At 42.3% G+C, this 14,256-nt stretch overlaps 1 protein-coding gene across 2 annotated transcripts in view; it reads left to right on the top strand.

Moving 5' to 3' along the window:
- SPPL2B (signal peptide peptidase like 2B) overlaps window positions 1-14,256 on the top strand; it is a 69,027-nt gene that overhangs the window by 13,201 nt on the left and 41,570 nt on the right. For both annotated transcript variants that reach the window (XM_073598850.1, XM_073598840.1), the window contains exons 2-3: window positions 7,865-7,984; window positions 11,837-12,019. In XM_073598850.1, the coding sequence (XP_073454951.1) occupies window positions 7,865-7,984; window positions 11,837-12,019 (303 nt within the window). The remainder of the gene's footprint in view (window positions 1-7,864; window positions 7,985-11,836; window positions 12,020-14,256) is intronic.

Genomic DNA, 14,256 nt, shown 5'->3' on the forward strand with positions numbered 1-14,256 from the left:
AGCCTCTTAGTGGAGTGCAGACCAAGCTGATTTTCTTCACTTCTATTTATCATGGAAGGTAACAAAAACATGTTTATTTTAAAAATATCCGAATAATCTGGGCCAGGAAGGACACCTCATCCAGTTACATCCATTCCATTCTTGTAACTGGAAGCAGTATTTAATGAAATCCCAAGAAGCTGCACTCATCTAATGGATGTGGATTAATGATATTGTCCCTTCCTATGTGTGATTTAGGGGTTGCTGCTATGCTGTATCTGAAGTTAAGTAATTGGAAGTCTGTACCATTGCTGGATGGTAAAATAGGGCCACAGGCTTGTGCCAGCGTATATACTACTGCAAAAACTTTGGAACAGCAAATCTAGAACAGACAGCACTGCAAAGGTGGCTACAAGAAGACAATTGAGAGTTTTGTTTTTTTGTTTTTTTGTTTTTTTGTTTTGTACAGAGTAGCAAGGAGTCACTTGTGTAGCTAACAACTGTCTAAGGCCTTGTTTACACTTACGGGTGGTAAAAACATGTGGTTGAGCTGTGGTTTTTTTTTTTAACCACTCCCCCCTAAGCTTCAACGTCAGCAGACAGGGGGTTCACTTGCTCCCTGTCACATTTTAGCAGCCAATACCACCACCGAACCTAACTTATGCAAGTGAATGGTTGCTGCACAGTGGTGTGGTATTGATGGGGTTAAAAACAGGCAGTGAGGAGGCCACATATATTGTCCACAGATCACTTTTCAGAGGTGGCGCAGTCCTTGTTGCATGTGTAAACGACCCCCAAGAGGGAAGTGAAAGATTTCCATTCTGTGTTGTGTCTATGGGATAGATAGCAAAAAAACCCCCAAAAAACTGACAAGGGTTTTAACCATTCCCTACTCCAGAGGTGCTCAACCATTTAGCGAGCGTGGGCAGTGTACAGTTGTGCTCAAAAGTTTGCATACCCTGCAGAAATTGTGAAACTTTGACATTTATATTGAAAATATGACCGATCATGCCAAAAACCGTCTTTTATTCAAGGCTAGTGATCACATGAAGCCAATTAATATCGCATAGTTTTTTGGCTCCTTTTAAAATCATAATGATAACAGAAATCACCCAAATGGCCCTGATCAAAAGTTTACATACCCTGGAATGCCCTGGTACAGACACAGAAGGTGGCACACACTGGTTTAAATGGCAATTAAAGGTTAATTTCTCACATTTGTGAATTTTTAAATCACAATTAATGTCTGTGTATAAATAGTCAAATTTAACCACTTGCCGACCGCCACATGTACATTTACGTCGGCAGAATAGCACGGCTGCGCAAATAGGTGTACCTGTACGTCCCTTTGAATTTGCTGCTGTGTGGTCGCAGGCGCGCGACCCTGTCGTGAGCTCCGTGAGTGTGATCACGGGTCCCGTGGACTCTATGTCTGTGGGGATAGCCGCGATCGTCTCACGGAGCTGAAGAACGGGGAAGTGCTGATGTAAACATTTCCCCATTCTGCCTAGTGACACTGATCACCGCACGTAGCCCTCCCCCCCACGGTTAGAATCACTCCCTAGGACACACTTAACCCCTGCAGCGCCCCCTCCTGGTTAACCCCTTCACTGCCAGTCACATTTACACAGTAATCAATGCATTTTTAATCGCACTGATCGCTGTATAAATGTGAATGGTCCCAAAATAGCACCAAAAGTGTCCAATCTGTCCACCATAATGTCACAGTCACAATAAAAATCGCTGATCGCCGCCATTACTAGTAAAAAAAAAAAATTATTTATAAAAATGCGATAAAACTATCCCCTATTTTGTAGACGCTATAACTTTTGCGCAAACCAATCAATAAACACTTATTGCTTTTTTTTTTTTTTTTTTTTTTTTACCAAAAATATGTAAAAGAATACGTATTGGCCTAAACTGAAAAAAAAATGTTTTTTATATATTTTTTGGGGATATTTATTATAGCAAAAAGTAAAAAATAATGCTTTTTTTCAAAATTGTCGCCTTTTTTTGTTTATAGTGCAAAAAATAAAAACCGCAGAGGCGATCAAATACCACCAAAAAAAGCTCTATTTGTGGGTAAAAAAGGACGTCCGCTTTGTTTGGGAGCCACGCCGCAAGACCGCGCAATTGTCAGTTAAAGCGACGCAGTGCCGAATCGCAAAAAGTGCTCTGGTCTTTGGCCAGCCAAATGGTCCAGGGCTTAAGTGGCTAAAAGGAGCCAAAAAACTATGTGCTAATAAATGGCTTCATGTGATCACTATCCTTGAATAAAAGTCATATTTTCAATATAAATGATAAAATTTCACAATTTCTACCAGGGTATGCAAACTTTTTAGCACAACTGTATGATTTGGTAACTGGTCCCAGGCCACAATGAAATGAAATGGTTCATAATTTCACATTTATTGCCGGTGGGAAGGAGAGGAGGAGAAGCTGGCTTTCAGAGGTTGCAGGAGGAAAATGGAGAGGATTGGTTCCTGTATATGCCACCCCCCACAGCCCCTCCTGTCCATGTGTAAAATACCCCTGATGCTACACCAGTGGTTGGGGGGTAAAAACATGTCTCAACTATGGTGATTTACGGCCCCCCCAAACCACAAATGTAAGGAAGCCCCTGCTGTCTTGAGCCCCCTGTAAGGCTGCTTTTACATTGATGCGCTGTGGTTTACCCACAACATGGGTGCACCTGTGGGTTAGCTTTGCCATAGACTTCTATTATATTTTGTGGGTGTGGTGCACCAAAACCATTTTGGTGCGCTTTCATAAACCACACCAAATCTGCAGGATATAGTAGAAGTGCGCTTCCCTGGTTTGAGGTTGAGGGCCACATCAGAATGCTCTGAGGGCCAGAGGTTGAGCACCCCTACCCTACTCCATTCAACATTTAAAAAATAAATGGCTTTAGTTAAGGGGAAATTCTCCAATAGATGGCAATAAAATCTCACAAAGGCTCTTATCCCTTTCCTGCTTTAGCCAAATCAGTGTAAAAATATGTTTGGCTGAAGTTAGGCTTTAACAGTTAACTAGGGTAGAAAATGCATTTAGGTAGAAGTGGATTCTGGGAAAATCACCTTGGAACTAAGACCATCCACGTACCAACTCCTTTAGAGAATTCTTTATGGCTGCATGCATAGTGGGTTACAACGCCGCCCAATTTTACTGATATTTTGGATACTCTTTCTGCCATAACTCCTCCAATACTGTCGCTGTTTCCACCAACCTTTGCATTTTTTAGCACCTTCTATTGCCTTCTGCATAATATAAAATACCTAAAAAATTCAACGTAATAATAGACTAATGGCCACAGCAGATTTACAAATGCAGGAACCCAAGCGTATATACACCGATCAACCATAGCGTTATGACCACTAACCGCTTACGTGAATAACGTTTATTATCTTGTTATAATGGCATCTGAAAGTCAGTGGGATATATTAGGCAGCAAGTAAACATGTTGTCCCTGAAGTTGATGTGCTGAAAGCAGAAAAAATGGGCAATGCAGTTTGTTGTGTATGGGACTGCATAGCCGCAAAGTGGTCAGGATGCCTATGCAGTAAAAGGTCTGTCACCACATAGTGTGAATTGGCCCTTAATCCTAAGGGACTCTTCACACCACTGCGCTGCGGGTGCAGTGCATTTGGAAAAGTCCCACATGCTGCATCTTTGTTGCGGTTTTTAAAACCGCACCAAAAACACAGCTCCCCATTGAAATGAATGGAAAACGCAGCAAAAACACACCAAAAATGCTTTAGTGTTTTTTCTTGTTTTTTTAGTCACATGTCCATTTTTCACAGGTGCAGGCAACCAGATAACACGAGAAATGCATCTAATATGCATATGCGTTTTTTCCCGTGATTTTGCTGCAGAGATGTGTGAAAGCAATCTAAGGACTGGTTCACACCAGATGCAGTCCAGTTCATTTGTTTTCTGCATCAGATATGCATTGATAGAGGATTATATGGGTTTAAATGGCCTAGTTCAGTGATTCTCAACCTCGGTCCTCAAGTACCCCCAACAGGCCATGTTTTGGGAACTTCTCTTAGATAAAATAACTGTCCAGAATACCAATCCATTGACTCTGATTTGAGGCCCCTGTGCAAGATAAAGGAAAACCTGCAAACATGGCCTGTTGGGGGTAGTTGAGGACTGAGGTTGAGAACCACTGGCCTAGTTCACACTAGTGCGGTCAGTTCTAGTGCACAGAACTGTACTGGAAAGCGGCAAAACGCATCAAAAACACACTGGAACGCATAAAGAACGCATTACAGTAAAACAACCCCAGGAAACATGGGCGGGGGGGGGGGGGGGGGGGGATGCATCAAAAAAGCACCAGTATGCAGCAAAACACATCAAAAATGCAGGAATGCATCCCAACTGCGTTTCTGTGGCTAATAGCTAATCAGCACAACGTTTTTGGATAAGTATCGTGTTTTCATGCAAGCAGCCATAGTAAATGAAATTTTGATACTGCGGATCCTGCTTGCCTTTGTTTCTCGTTAACCAATAGTGTTCTTTTACAGCATTTATGGAGAAATGTTTCATAGAAGACCGTCTTTTGTCCATCACAAAAACAATCAAACTAATAGCCCAGTATTTCTGGGACAGAATTGCTTCTGTAATAACTAAATACTTCCATCAGAAATGTTTCATTGTTGTTTTATGTAAAAAAAAAAAACTTCCATTGTGATGTTCCTTTTATAATCTGAAAAAGGACCGTGATTACTTGACTAGAACACCTATCAGAGGACCTAAAATGTTGTAAATACCGGTAATATGGCATTTAACATGCATACCAGAGTTGTTTGGCCTGCAATATGGTTTGCATTCCCTCTGATCACAGCATATTACGGAAATCTGTAATGAGTTAGGTCAATTTTATTTAAAGTTTAAAGCCCATTTCCAGATTTATTTTTTTTTCAAATGAGCTTTTTATTGCAATGTGTTTCCCCTTCAATTCTGGTCACAACAGGAAGTGATGAGAAATCTCTCCAAAGGCAAAACACATTTTAGTAGAGTGGAGAGGGGTTAGATCTCTAATAACATTTTTATTGCTGTCAGTGCCTTCCTATGGGTCACAGATAGAAATACACTATATTACCAAAAGTATTGGGACTCCTGCCTTTACACACAAATGAACTTTAAAGCGGAGTTCCACACAAAAATGGAACTTCCGCTTTTCGGAACCCTCCCCCCCTCCGGTGTCACATTTGGCACCTTTCAGGGGAGAGGGGCGTGCAGATACCTGTCTAAGACAGGTATTTGCACCCACTTCCGGCATAGACTCCCATGGGAGTCTATGCCTCTTCCTGTCAGTCCGCGCTGTCTCCTGGGAAACACACAGCTTCCAGGAGAATAGCGGGGACCAGTTACGATGCGCAGTGCGACTCGCGCATGCGCAGTAGGGAACCGGGAAGTGAAGCCGCAACGCTTCACTTCCTGATTCCCTCACCTAGGATGGCGGCGGCAGCTGCTGAGAACCGAGCGGGTTCTCGGCGTCGCCTGCCGACATCGCTGGACCCTGGGACAGGTAAGTGGCCATGTATTAAAAGTCAGCAGCTTGACTTGTAGCTGCTGGCTTTTAATATTTTTTTTTTTTTTGGCGGTTTAGGTGGACCCCCGCTTTAATGGCATCCCAGTCTTAAGCCCCATACACAAGATAGGACTTTGTACAAACTTTCCCTTGGATTTTTGTACAAAGGGCATTGGCTAGAAGTTTGTCTTGCATACAGATGACAGTACTTTTCCAGCCAACTTTCACCAAATCACGTGGTTTTTCAGCTCTTTACCACCACCCTTTGGTCAACTTCTGTATTGTTGTCTGATAATGTGTCAATCTCGCCAATTTTACTGGCGAGATTGACACCTTGTGAGCTGGGTTCACACTGGTGCGGGGATCCGACTTGGATCCCCGCCAATGCCAGGCACTTTGTTTGGTATGAATCTTGAGGGGGAACTCCACGCCAAATTTTAAATAAAAAACCGGCATGGGTTCCCCTCCAGGGGCATACCAGGCCCTTAGGTCTGGTATGGATTTTAAGGGGAACCCCCTACACCCAAAAAAAACGGCGTAGGGGTCCCCCCAAATCCATAATAGACCCCTATCCGAGCACGCAGCCCGGCCGGTCAGGAAAGGGGGTGGGGACGAGCGAGCACCCCCCCGAGCCGTACCAGGCCGCATGCCCTCAACATGGGGGGTGGGTGCTTTGGGGGAGGGGGAGCCCTGCGGCCCCCCACCCCAAAGCACCTTGTCCCCATGTTGATGAGGACAAGGGCCTCTTCCCGACAACCCTGGCCGTTGGTTGTCAGGGTCTGTGGGTGGGGGGCTTATCAGAATCCGGGAGCCCCCTTTAATAAGGGGGCCCCCAGATCCCGACCCCCCCACCCTATGTGAATGAGTATGGGGTACAGCGTACCCCTACCCATTCACCTAGGAAAAAAGTGTCAATTAAAAAAAACACACTACACAGGTGCCGGGATCTGGGGGCCCCCTTATTAAAGGGGGCTCCTGGATTCCGATAAGCCCCCCGCCCACAGACCCCGACAACCAATGGCCAGGGTTGTCGAGAAGAGGCCCTTGTCCTCATCAACATGGGGACAAGGTGCTTTGGGGTATTAACAGTTTGGGGATGGTCCCTTCCAGTTCCAACATGACTGCGCACCGGTGCACAAACAAGGTCCATTAAGACATGGATGAGGGAGTTTGGGGTGGAGGAACTTGACTGGCCTGCACAGAGTCCTGACCTCAACCTGATAGAACACCTTTGGGATGAATTGGAGGGAAGACTGCGAGCCAGGCCTTCTTGTCCAACATCAGTGCCTGAACTCACAAATGCACTTCTGGAAGAATGGTCAAACATTCCCATAGACACTTCTAAACCTTGTGGACATCCTTCCCAGAAGAGTTTAAGGTGTTACAGCTGCAAAGGGTGGGCCAACTCAATATTGAACCCTACAGACTAATGGCGGCCATACACAGTTCGAATTCCGTAAGAATTTTCTTTTGAAAATCGTATGAAAGAATTTTCGTACGAATTTCGCACCATTAGTGGGCTGATTTTCTTGCGGAAATCAAATTTGAGGAATCGGACATGTTGGAAATTTTTAGAAAAACAAACGATTTTCTAATCAATGATGGGAGAATCGTGTGAGAAATGTAATAAGGAAAGAAAATTTACGGAGAGAAAAGAAGATTCCCGGCCATGAAAATTCTTTTATTTAGCAACATGAGGTGAAATTGAGGGCTTGGTCGGCCGAATTATGAAAATCAATGGTGGCATCATCAGATCACAAAAAAACATTCTGATTTTGAAAAGAAAATTAGTTGGAAATTCGACTGTGTACGGCATGCTTAAGACTGGGATGACATTAAAGTTCATGTGGGTGTAAAGGCAGGTGTCCCAATACTTTTGGTAATATAGTGTGGGTTACTCCTGCAATTCATTTGTGTGTGTGTGTGAATTTCAACTTCATCTGTTGAAACTGAAAACGGGATTTTTTTTTTTTTTTTTTTAACAGAACCTGGAAAACATGAAAGGTCTTGAAGCTCTTGTGAGACTTCAGTTATGCAAAGCAGTTGTGCATGAGGAGTGTGGGAGGATGGAAGCTGTACACAACATTATATGACCAACATGCTGGGTCACTGACACAGGAAGGAGGGAAAATCTTTCCTGGTGTCACAGAGAACAAAAAAGACTGGGCAGAAGTATTTCCTCTTACCAAGTATATCTAAATCCTTTAAAAAAAAAAAAAAAAACATTTTTTGGTAACATTGGGCTTTAATACTTCTATTTAAATAAATGATTAATCAGGATGTTCTTTTAAAATAATTTGCTTTGTAAAGTTGGACAGAATATTCAGCTGTGTCTTTGATCTCTTTCAGGTACTGTGTGAATATGGAATGGTTCATGTAACATCAGAGAAAAGCAGTGGCAGTGCCAAAGATTACTGTATTCTTTTTAATTCAGATTGGGCTCATTTGCCTCATGACCTGACCAAAGCTGTAAGTAAGCCTTCCCTCCTTACATTCCATAACTGTGTAACTGTTTATCTAACTTAATTAAATGTCTCTCCATAGAGCTATTGAGATTGATTTACTAAAGGCAATTATACTGTGCACTTCAATTGCAGTTTCTCTAGAACTGAAGCCTTGTACACACCACTACAAAAAACTGACGCCGCTGTACTAACAGTCCGATGTTAGTATAGCGATCTCCCCTGCTGTTTTATTGTGTTCTGACATGGGGGGGGCCCCTCCGCCAGAACACTCTGGTCAGGAGAGCGCCGATAGAGAGCCCGTAGGCAGACCCTTTTCGGTCTTAAGCCTTCGACAGAAGCCAGCTGAATGGCCGCCATTTAAATGAGCCAAATGTCAGCCAATTTCTATTGCACCAGCCGAAGCCAGCCAACATTAGTTAATCATCCCCATAGTGTATCTGTAGCACTACCAGCTGTTCTGACATGTGGTTTTCACTCATCCTTAGCTCTGATTATACAATGTTTTCATCATAAACTCACCCTGAATTTTCCACATTTGTGACATGTCTGCTTTGATGTTAATGACAGCGTGAACATCACACTTTTAATTTTCTATCTGCAGTGTTGGCACAAAGCCATATCAAGCTCCTAACTCCATATTTAATTTGCCACGTTGGTTAAATAGAAAGTTCTCAGAATACTGTTTGTTTTCCATTGCTAATTAATTTGCATTAGAAATATGTGTGGAAAAACACATGCAATTGCTGTATTGAGTGATTGAGTTGACATTTGACGGTTGTGGGGTAAAGTTCACACCAATGCGATTTGACAGTTCAAAATCGCATAACAAGTTGCACCCTATTTTCGACAATGGAACCATTCAAGTCGTTGCGACTCTGAAAAAGGTTCCTGTAACTACTGTTCTGAAATTTCATTGCACCTTGCATTGACTTCTGTTAAATTAAGTCTTAAGCTGAAATTAAATCTGAGATCCAAATCGCACTGATTTGTGGCTTTGAAGTTGCGCTGAAGTAGATTTCAAAGCCGCACTGGTGTGAACCAAGGCTAAATCTGCCTGTTGATTGCTATACTAGAAACAAGTTCTTGCAGTCAGGAGGTAACCCAGCTGCACTAAAGTATGTGGTGCAGTAGGAGTCTGACAGCATCAGCATGTATTCCCCATTGACATTAATACAGAGGGGAGATTTACTAAAACTAAATAGTGCACAGTCTGGTGCAGCTCTGCATAGAAACCAATCAGCTTCCATTTTTTTTTTGTCAAAGCTTAATTGAAAAAGCTGAAGTTAGAAGCTGATTGGATACCATGCACAGCTGCACCAGATTTTGCACACTCCAGTTTTAGTAAATCACCCCCAGATTGTCCTTTACCTGCAGTCAAAATGCAAATGTTCTATATGTTGCATGTAATGCAACAATACTGTGTATGTAGCCAACTAAGCACACACACATACACACACACACACATATTAGCGTTGCCACCTCATCCTTTTAAAACAGAACACATATGAATGATACAGGTTCTGAGGCAAATTTTTTGCATTTAAGGCATTTAAGTGAGTTTAATTACCACCTTAATCAGCCACAGAACCTGTGTAATTAACTGCTTGCCGGCTGTCCGCCGCAGTTATACTGCGGCAGAATGGCACAGGCAGGCGAATCGCCATCATGGTACGTCTGTACCATAGACGGCCACTAGGGGGCATGTGCGCATGCCCCTTGCTTGTCCACTGAGCCAATGCGAGTGCCCGGCGGTCTCGATCACCGTCGGGCTCTCGCGATCGCTCAGGGCACACGTAGAACCAGGAGCTGTGTGTGTAAACACGCAGTTTCTGGTTCTCTGAGGGGAGAATTGACAGATCCTCTGTTCATATAGAGTATGAACAGGCGATCTGTTAGTTTCCCTGCACAGTCCACAGTCCCCCTTCAGTTAGAACACTTCCTTGGACACACATTAACCCCTTCACTGTCCCCTAGTGTTAACCCCTTCACTGCCAGTGACATTTTTACATTGATGAATGCATTTTAATAGCGCTGTATTAATGCCAGTGGTCCCAAAAATGTGTTCGCCATAATGTCACAGTCACGATAAAAATCGCTGATTGCTGCCATTACTAGTAAAAAAAAATTATTAATTATTATTAATGCCATAAAACTATCTCCTATTTTGTAGACGCTATAACTTTTGCGCAAACAAATCAATATACGCTTATTACAATTTTTTTTTTTTCCAAAAATATGTAAAAGAATATGTATCGGCCTAAACTAAGGAAAAAAACTTTTTTTTAAATCTATTTTTTGGGGATATTTATTATAGTAAAAAATAATGCTTTTTTTTCAAAATTGTTGCTCTTTTTTTGTTTATAGCGCAAAAAATAAAAAACGCTGAGGTGATCAAATACCATCAAAAGAAAGCTCTATTTGTGGGGAAAAAAGGACGTCGATTTTGTTTGGGAGCCACGTCGCATGACCGCGCAATTGTCAGTTAAAGCGACTTGGTGCCGAATCGCAAAAAGTGCTCTGGTTTTTGGCCAGCAAATGGTGTGGGGCTGAAGCGGTTAATATGCGTTCAGGTTTAATGTGATGAGGTGGCAACCTTAACACACACATATGTTCAAAACAAACAATCTCAATAAAAATCTCCAGGATCACTGACAGACCTGTCTAGTAGATACAAAATCCTTTTCAAGGACAAAAAACAAAGCCTTGTTTTTGCAGCCATTCATCATACAAGGACCATCCATCACTTAACCTGCTATGTTTTTCTTGCAGTGCTTTAAAAATATATATCTCGTATTGAAAGTTTTGCTTTGAAAGTAATTTTTACAAGGACAATACTTTACAGCTATCCGCAAACTATGTGAATCTCCAAATTGCAATAAATACAATTTCCCCTATAATATAAAGGGAAGCCTTGTAATGCATCACAACTATAAGACGGTTACAGTCCTAGGTACGAATGTTGTTCTAGGTACGAATGTACTGTGCGAAATAAAAAAAAAGAATAAGGGCCTGTTTTGCTTCAGACAGTTTTGCGTCCTCATACAAGTCTATGGGTTTGCAAAACATGGTTGTGGCAGGTCAAATGCACGTGAGGAGGAGGTCAATTGCACCTGACAATGACTTCTGAATGATCCCAGCAAACATTTCAAAATAATGTCAAACTGATGCCATTGACACAAGCCCAAAGGCCACTAACGCAGCCCCACAGGAACAAAGAGTAGGGTGAAGAGATAACATATGCTGCCCTGGATTTTTTTTTCTTTCTTTTGCAGGTATTTATTTTTTTGTTTTAGTGGATAACCTGGTAAGATGGATAGAACTTTTACAATATTGGATATTTGAAAAGAGTATAGAAAAATGAAACCTCTGTCAGGTGTTTACTGTGTGCCCCTCCTGACAGTGGTCATCGATGTAAGAAGTGATGAGAATACGGACAACCGTGAAAACAGAAATGTCCTATTCTAGTAACAGCGGGGTTTATTTACTAAAATTGGAGAGTGCAAAATCAGGCTCACTTCTGTATAGAAACCAATTGGCTTCCAGGTTTTATTGCCAAAGCTTAATTGAACAAGCTGAAGTTTCTATGCAGAAGTGAGCCTGATTTTGCACTCCCTAGCTTTAGTAAATAAACTCCAGTGGGTAGGGAAAATCTCTTTATAAAGATGGCTCTGTATGCTCAATACTTCTAAAGTCGGCAACTAGGAAGTATTTTAGGGACTTGAGATTAGAAGCTCCTTTGGCAGGCAGGGACTAATGACAATTGCTCTGTGTACTCAGTAAAATATTGAGTAATATGTCAGAAATCTGCTATTTTACTAGTTTAATTAAAAACGTTCTCATTTTGTCCTAAACATAGGCCTTGCTCCATCTTCAAGATCAGACTGCATCTGTTCTTTGTTCCCCTGCGGATGTCCCAGATGGTGGCTTCAGTAATCGTATCCCTATGGTAATGAGAGGAAATTGCACTTTTTATGAGAAGGTGCGACTGGCGCAAATCAATGGAGCACGTGGGCTACTGATCGTTAGTCGGGAGCGGCTGGTGAGTAGAAGGGTATTATGGATCTTTTGCGTGATCAGTTTTCTAATGACATACTTTGTAGTAGTTGCCATTTTTCAATGCCAATAAACAGCCTAAACATTTTTCTTATAAAAGATGAGTATCCCCTCCAACCCAAACACAGGCTGGAAATGAGGGAAAACAAGTGGCCCTCATTGCTAAAATCTGTTTTTCCAGATACTGGTTACTAGTCAAGCATTTCTTTCTGCATCATCTTGTCATTATAAAATTCTAGCAATTTAAAGTGGAAGTAAACCCATTGATTTAACAGTTTTAAAAAATAGTTAGATTCCACGTGCCAGAAATGTAACTGTCACATTGGTTGTGCTCTCAACCAAACTGTCAAACCATCCAGTGGCTGGTGTCATAACTGATCACACGTGCAGGATCATGGTAGTTGAAATTTAAAGCGGTTGTATACCCTTTTTTTAAAAAATATTTTTACCTACAGGTAAGCCTATAAAATCAATAATAAACCTGTACGGTTTAGGAGATATTCACTTTGCATGCAGCCGCTGACGTCAGCGGCGCATGCGCTGTGAAGGCCCGGTTGAAGGTCCGGCAGACGCTGCCAGACCTCTCCGGGAAGAAGACTCCCGCGCGCATGTGCAGGAGTGACGTAATCGCGGCTCCGGCCACTCACATCGCTGGAGCCGCGAACCCGGAAGAAATGCCGAGGGCAAAATGTCAGCTCCCTCGGTGTGGACCGGGATCAGATGCCGGTGCTTCCTTCTAAGGTGAGTATTTCATAATGAGCTAGTACGCGCTGCATACTAGCTCATTATGCCTTTGCCTTGCAGGTTTTTTTTTTTCTTTTTTTTAAAATAACAAAATTTCTGTGCAGGTATACAACCGCTTTAAACAGAGACCAAGATGGCAGCTTCCTTGGCTGAAAACAACAGGGGGGTTTACTTCCACTTTAATGATTTACAGATTTGGGCTCAATATGCTAAACTTTACGGAAGGAAAAGTATCTTCATTTTTTTTTTTCTTGTCCATTGAGGGACACAGAAATTCTTAAGTTGTTGGGTTGTATTCTTGCCTACAGGAGAAATGGACACTAGCAACAAAAAAGCCTGTACAGGATAATTCCGCCCACAACCTTCATGCCTCAGTTTTTTTCCTGTGTCCTCTGGAGAGCGGTCATGTTTTCTTCAGCTCTGCTGTTTGTTTGTTCATTTAGAAGATTTTTCTACTGTCAAATGTCATCTAGTGGGGATGCTCTGGTGACTCCGTGGAATCTTTTTCCTCCCCTGAAGCTTCTTTCTCATCTGCTTCGCAGGATCAAGATAAAAGGCATTCCAGTGATTCTCATTGTGCTGGAATGGTCCAGGCGCAGGTGGTACTTTAATATAGTAAGATTCCTGGAAGTTGTTCCTTGAGCTTTCCTATAATGTCAGGATCTCCTCTTTTAAGGACTGATTTACCATTCTGCTTTGTGGTCACTGGCTTAAGAACCTGGTTATTGCAGCCCCTGGAACGTTTCTTCATCTTTGATTTCTACAATGATAAAAGATAGGAAGGGTGCTTCTGTTAAGATCTATACATGTTGAAGGCTTACTTTGCTTGGTGTGAATCTCAAGGCTTTCACTGTAGGAGTTTCTATGTGGGATGAATCTTCATCTTCCTGACCAGCGCACCATCTTGCTTTCAATTCTTTTCAGAGTCAGGTTTTTGGACTTTTCTATCTTGTTTCAAAGTACTTTGGGCTTCTCTTTCCTTGATTGAGACCTTTGAACATGGAGTCTCGTATGTAGCTCCTCCATTTTAGTTTCCCTTTGACATCTGAATCTGGTTCTGTCTGTGCTTTAGAAACTGCTGTTTGAACCCACTAAAAACATCTTTCTTCTTTTCTTACCCATAAGGTTGGTATTCCTTGTAGCCATCACCTTTGCGAGGTAGGTGTCTGAACTGGTGGCTTTATCCTGGAGACACAGTAGTGTTGAGGCTCAGGACTTCCTCCTTGCCTAAGGTAGTTTCTGCTGTCAGCCTCAACCCAGTCATTGTTCTTCCATCCCTCTGTCTGATTCCAGTTGACTCCAGATCACTTTCAAAAGACTGATAACTTTTGTCATCTCGAATGCACTGTGGAAAGGTGTTCAGGTTTCTTGTTCCACCCTCTCTATGTGGCTCACACAGGTCCCAGCCCTCTGTGTTTTATATTCATGCTTTCTTACTACTCTGCTACAAAACTGAGGCATGCTGATTGTGTGCAGAGT

The sequence above is a fragment of the Aquarana catesbeiana genome, linkage group LG01 (assembly GCF_042186555.1).
Source record: "Aquarana catesbeiana isolate 2022-GZ linkage group LG01, ASM4218655v1, whole genome shotgun sequence".
Taxonomy (NCBI): Eukaryota; Metazoa; Chordata; class Amphibia; order Anura; family Ranidae; genus Aquarana; species Aquarana catesbeiana.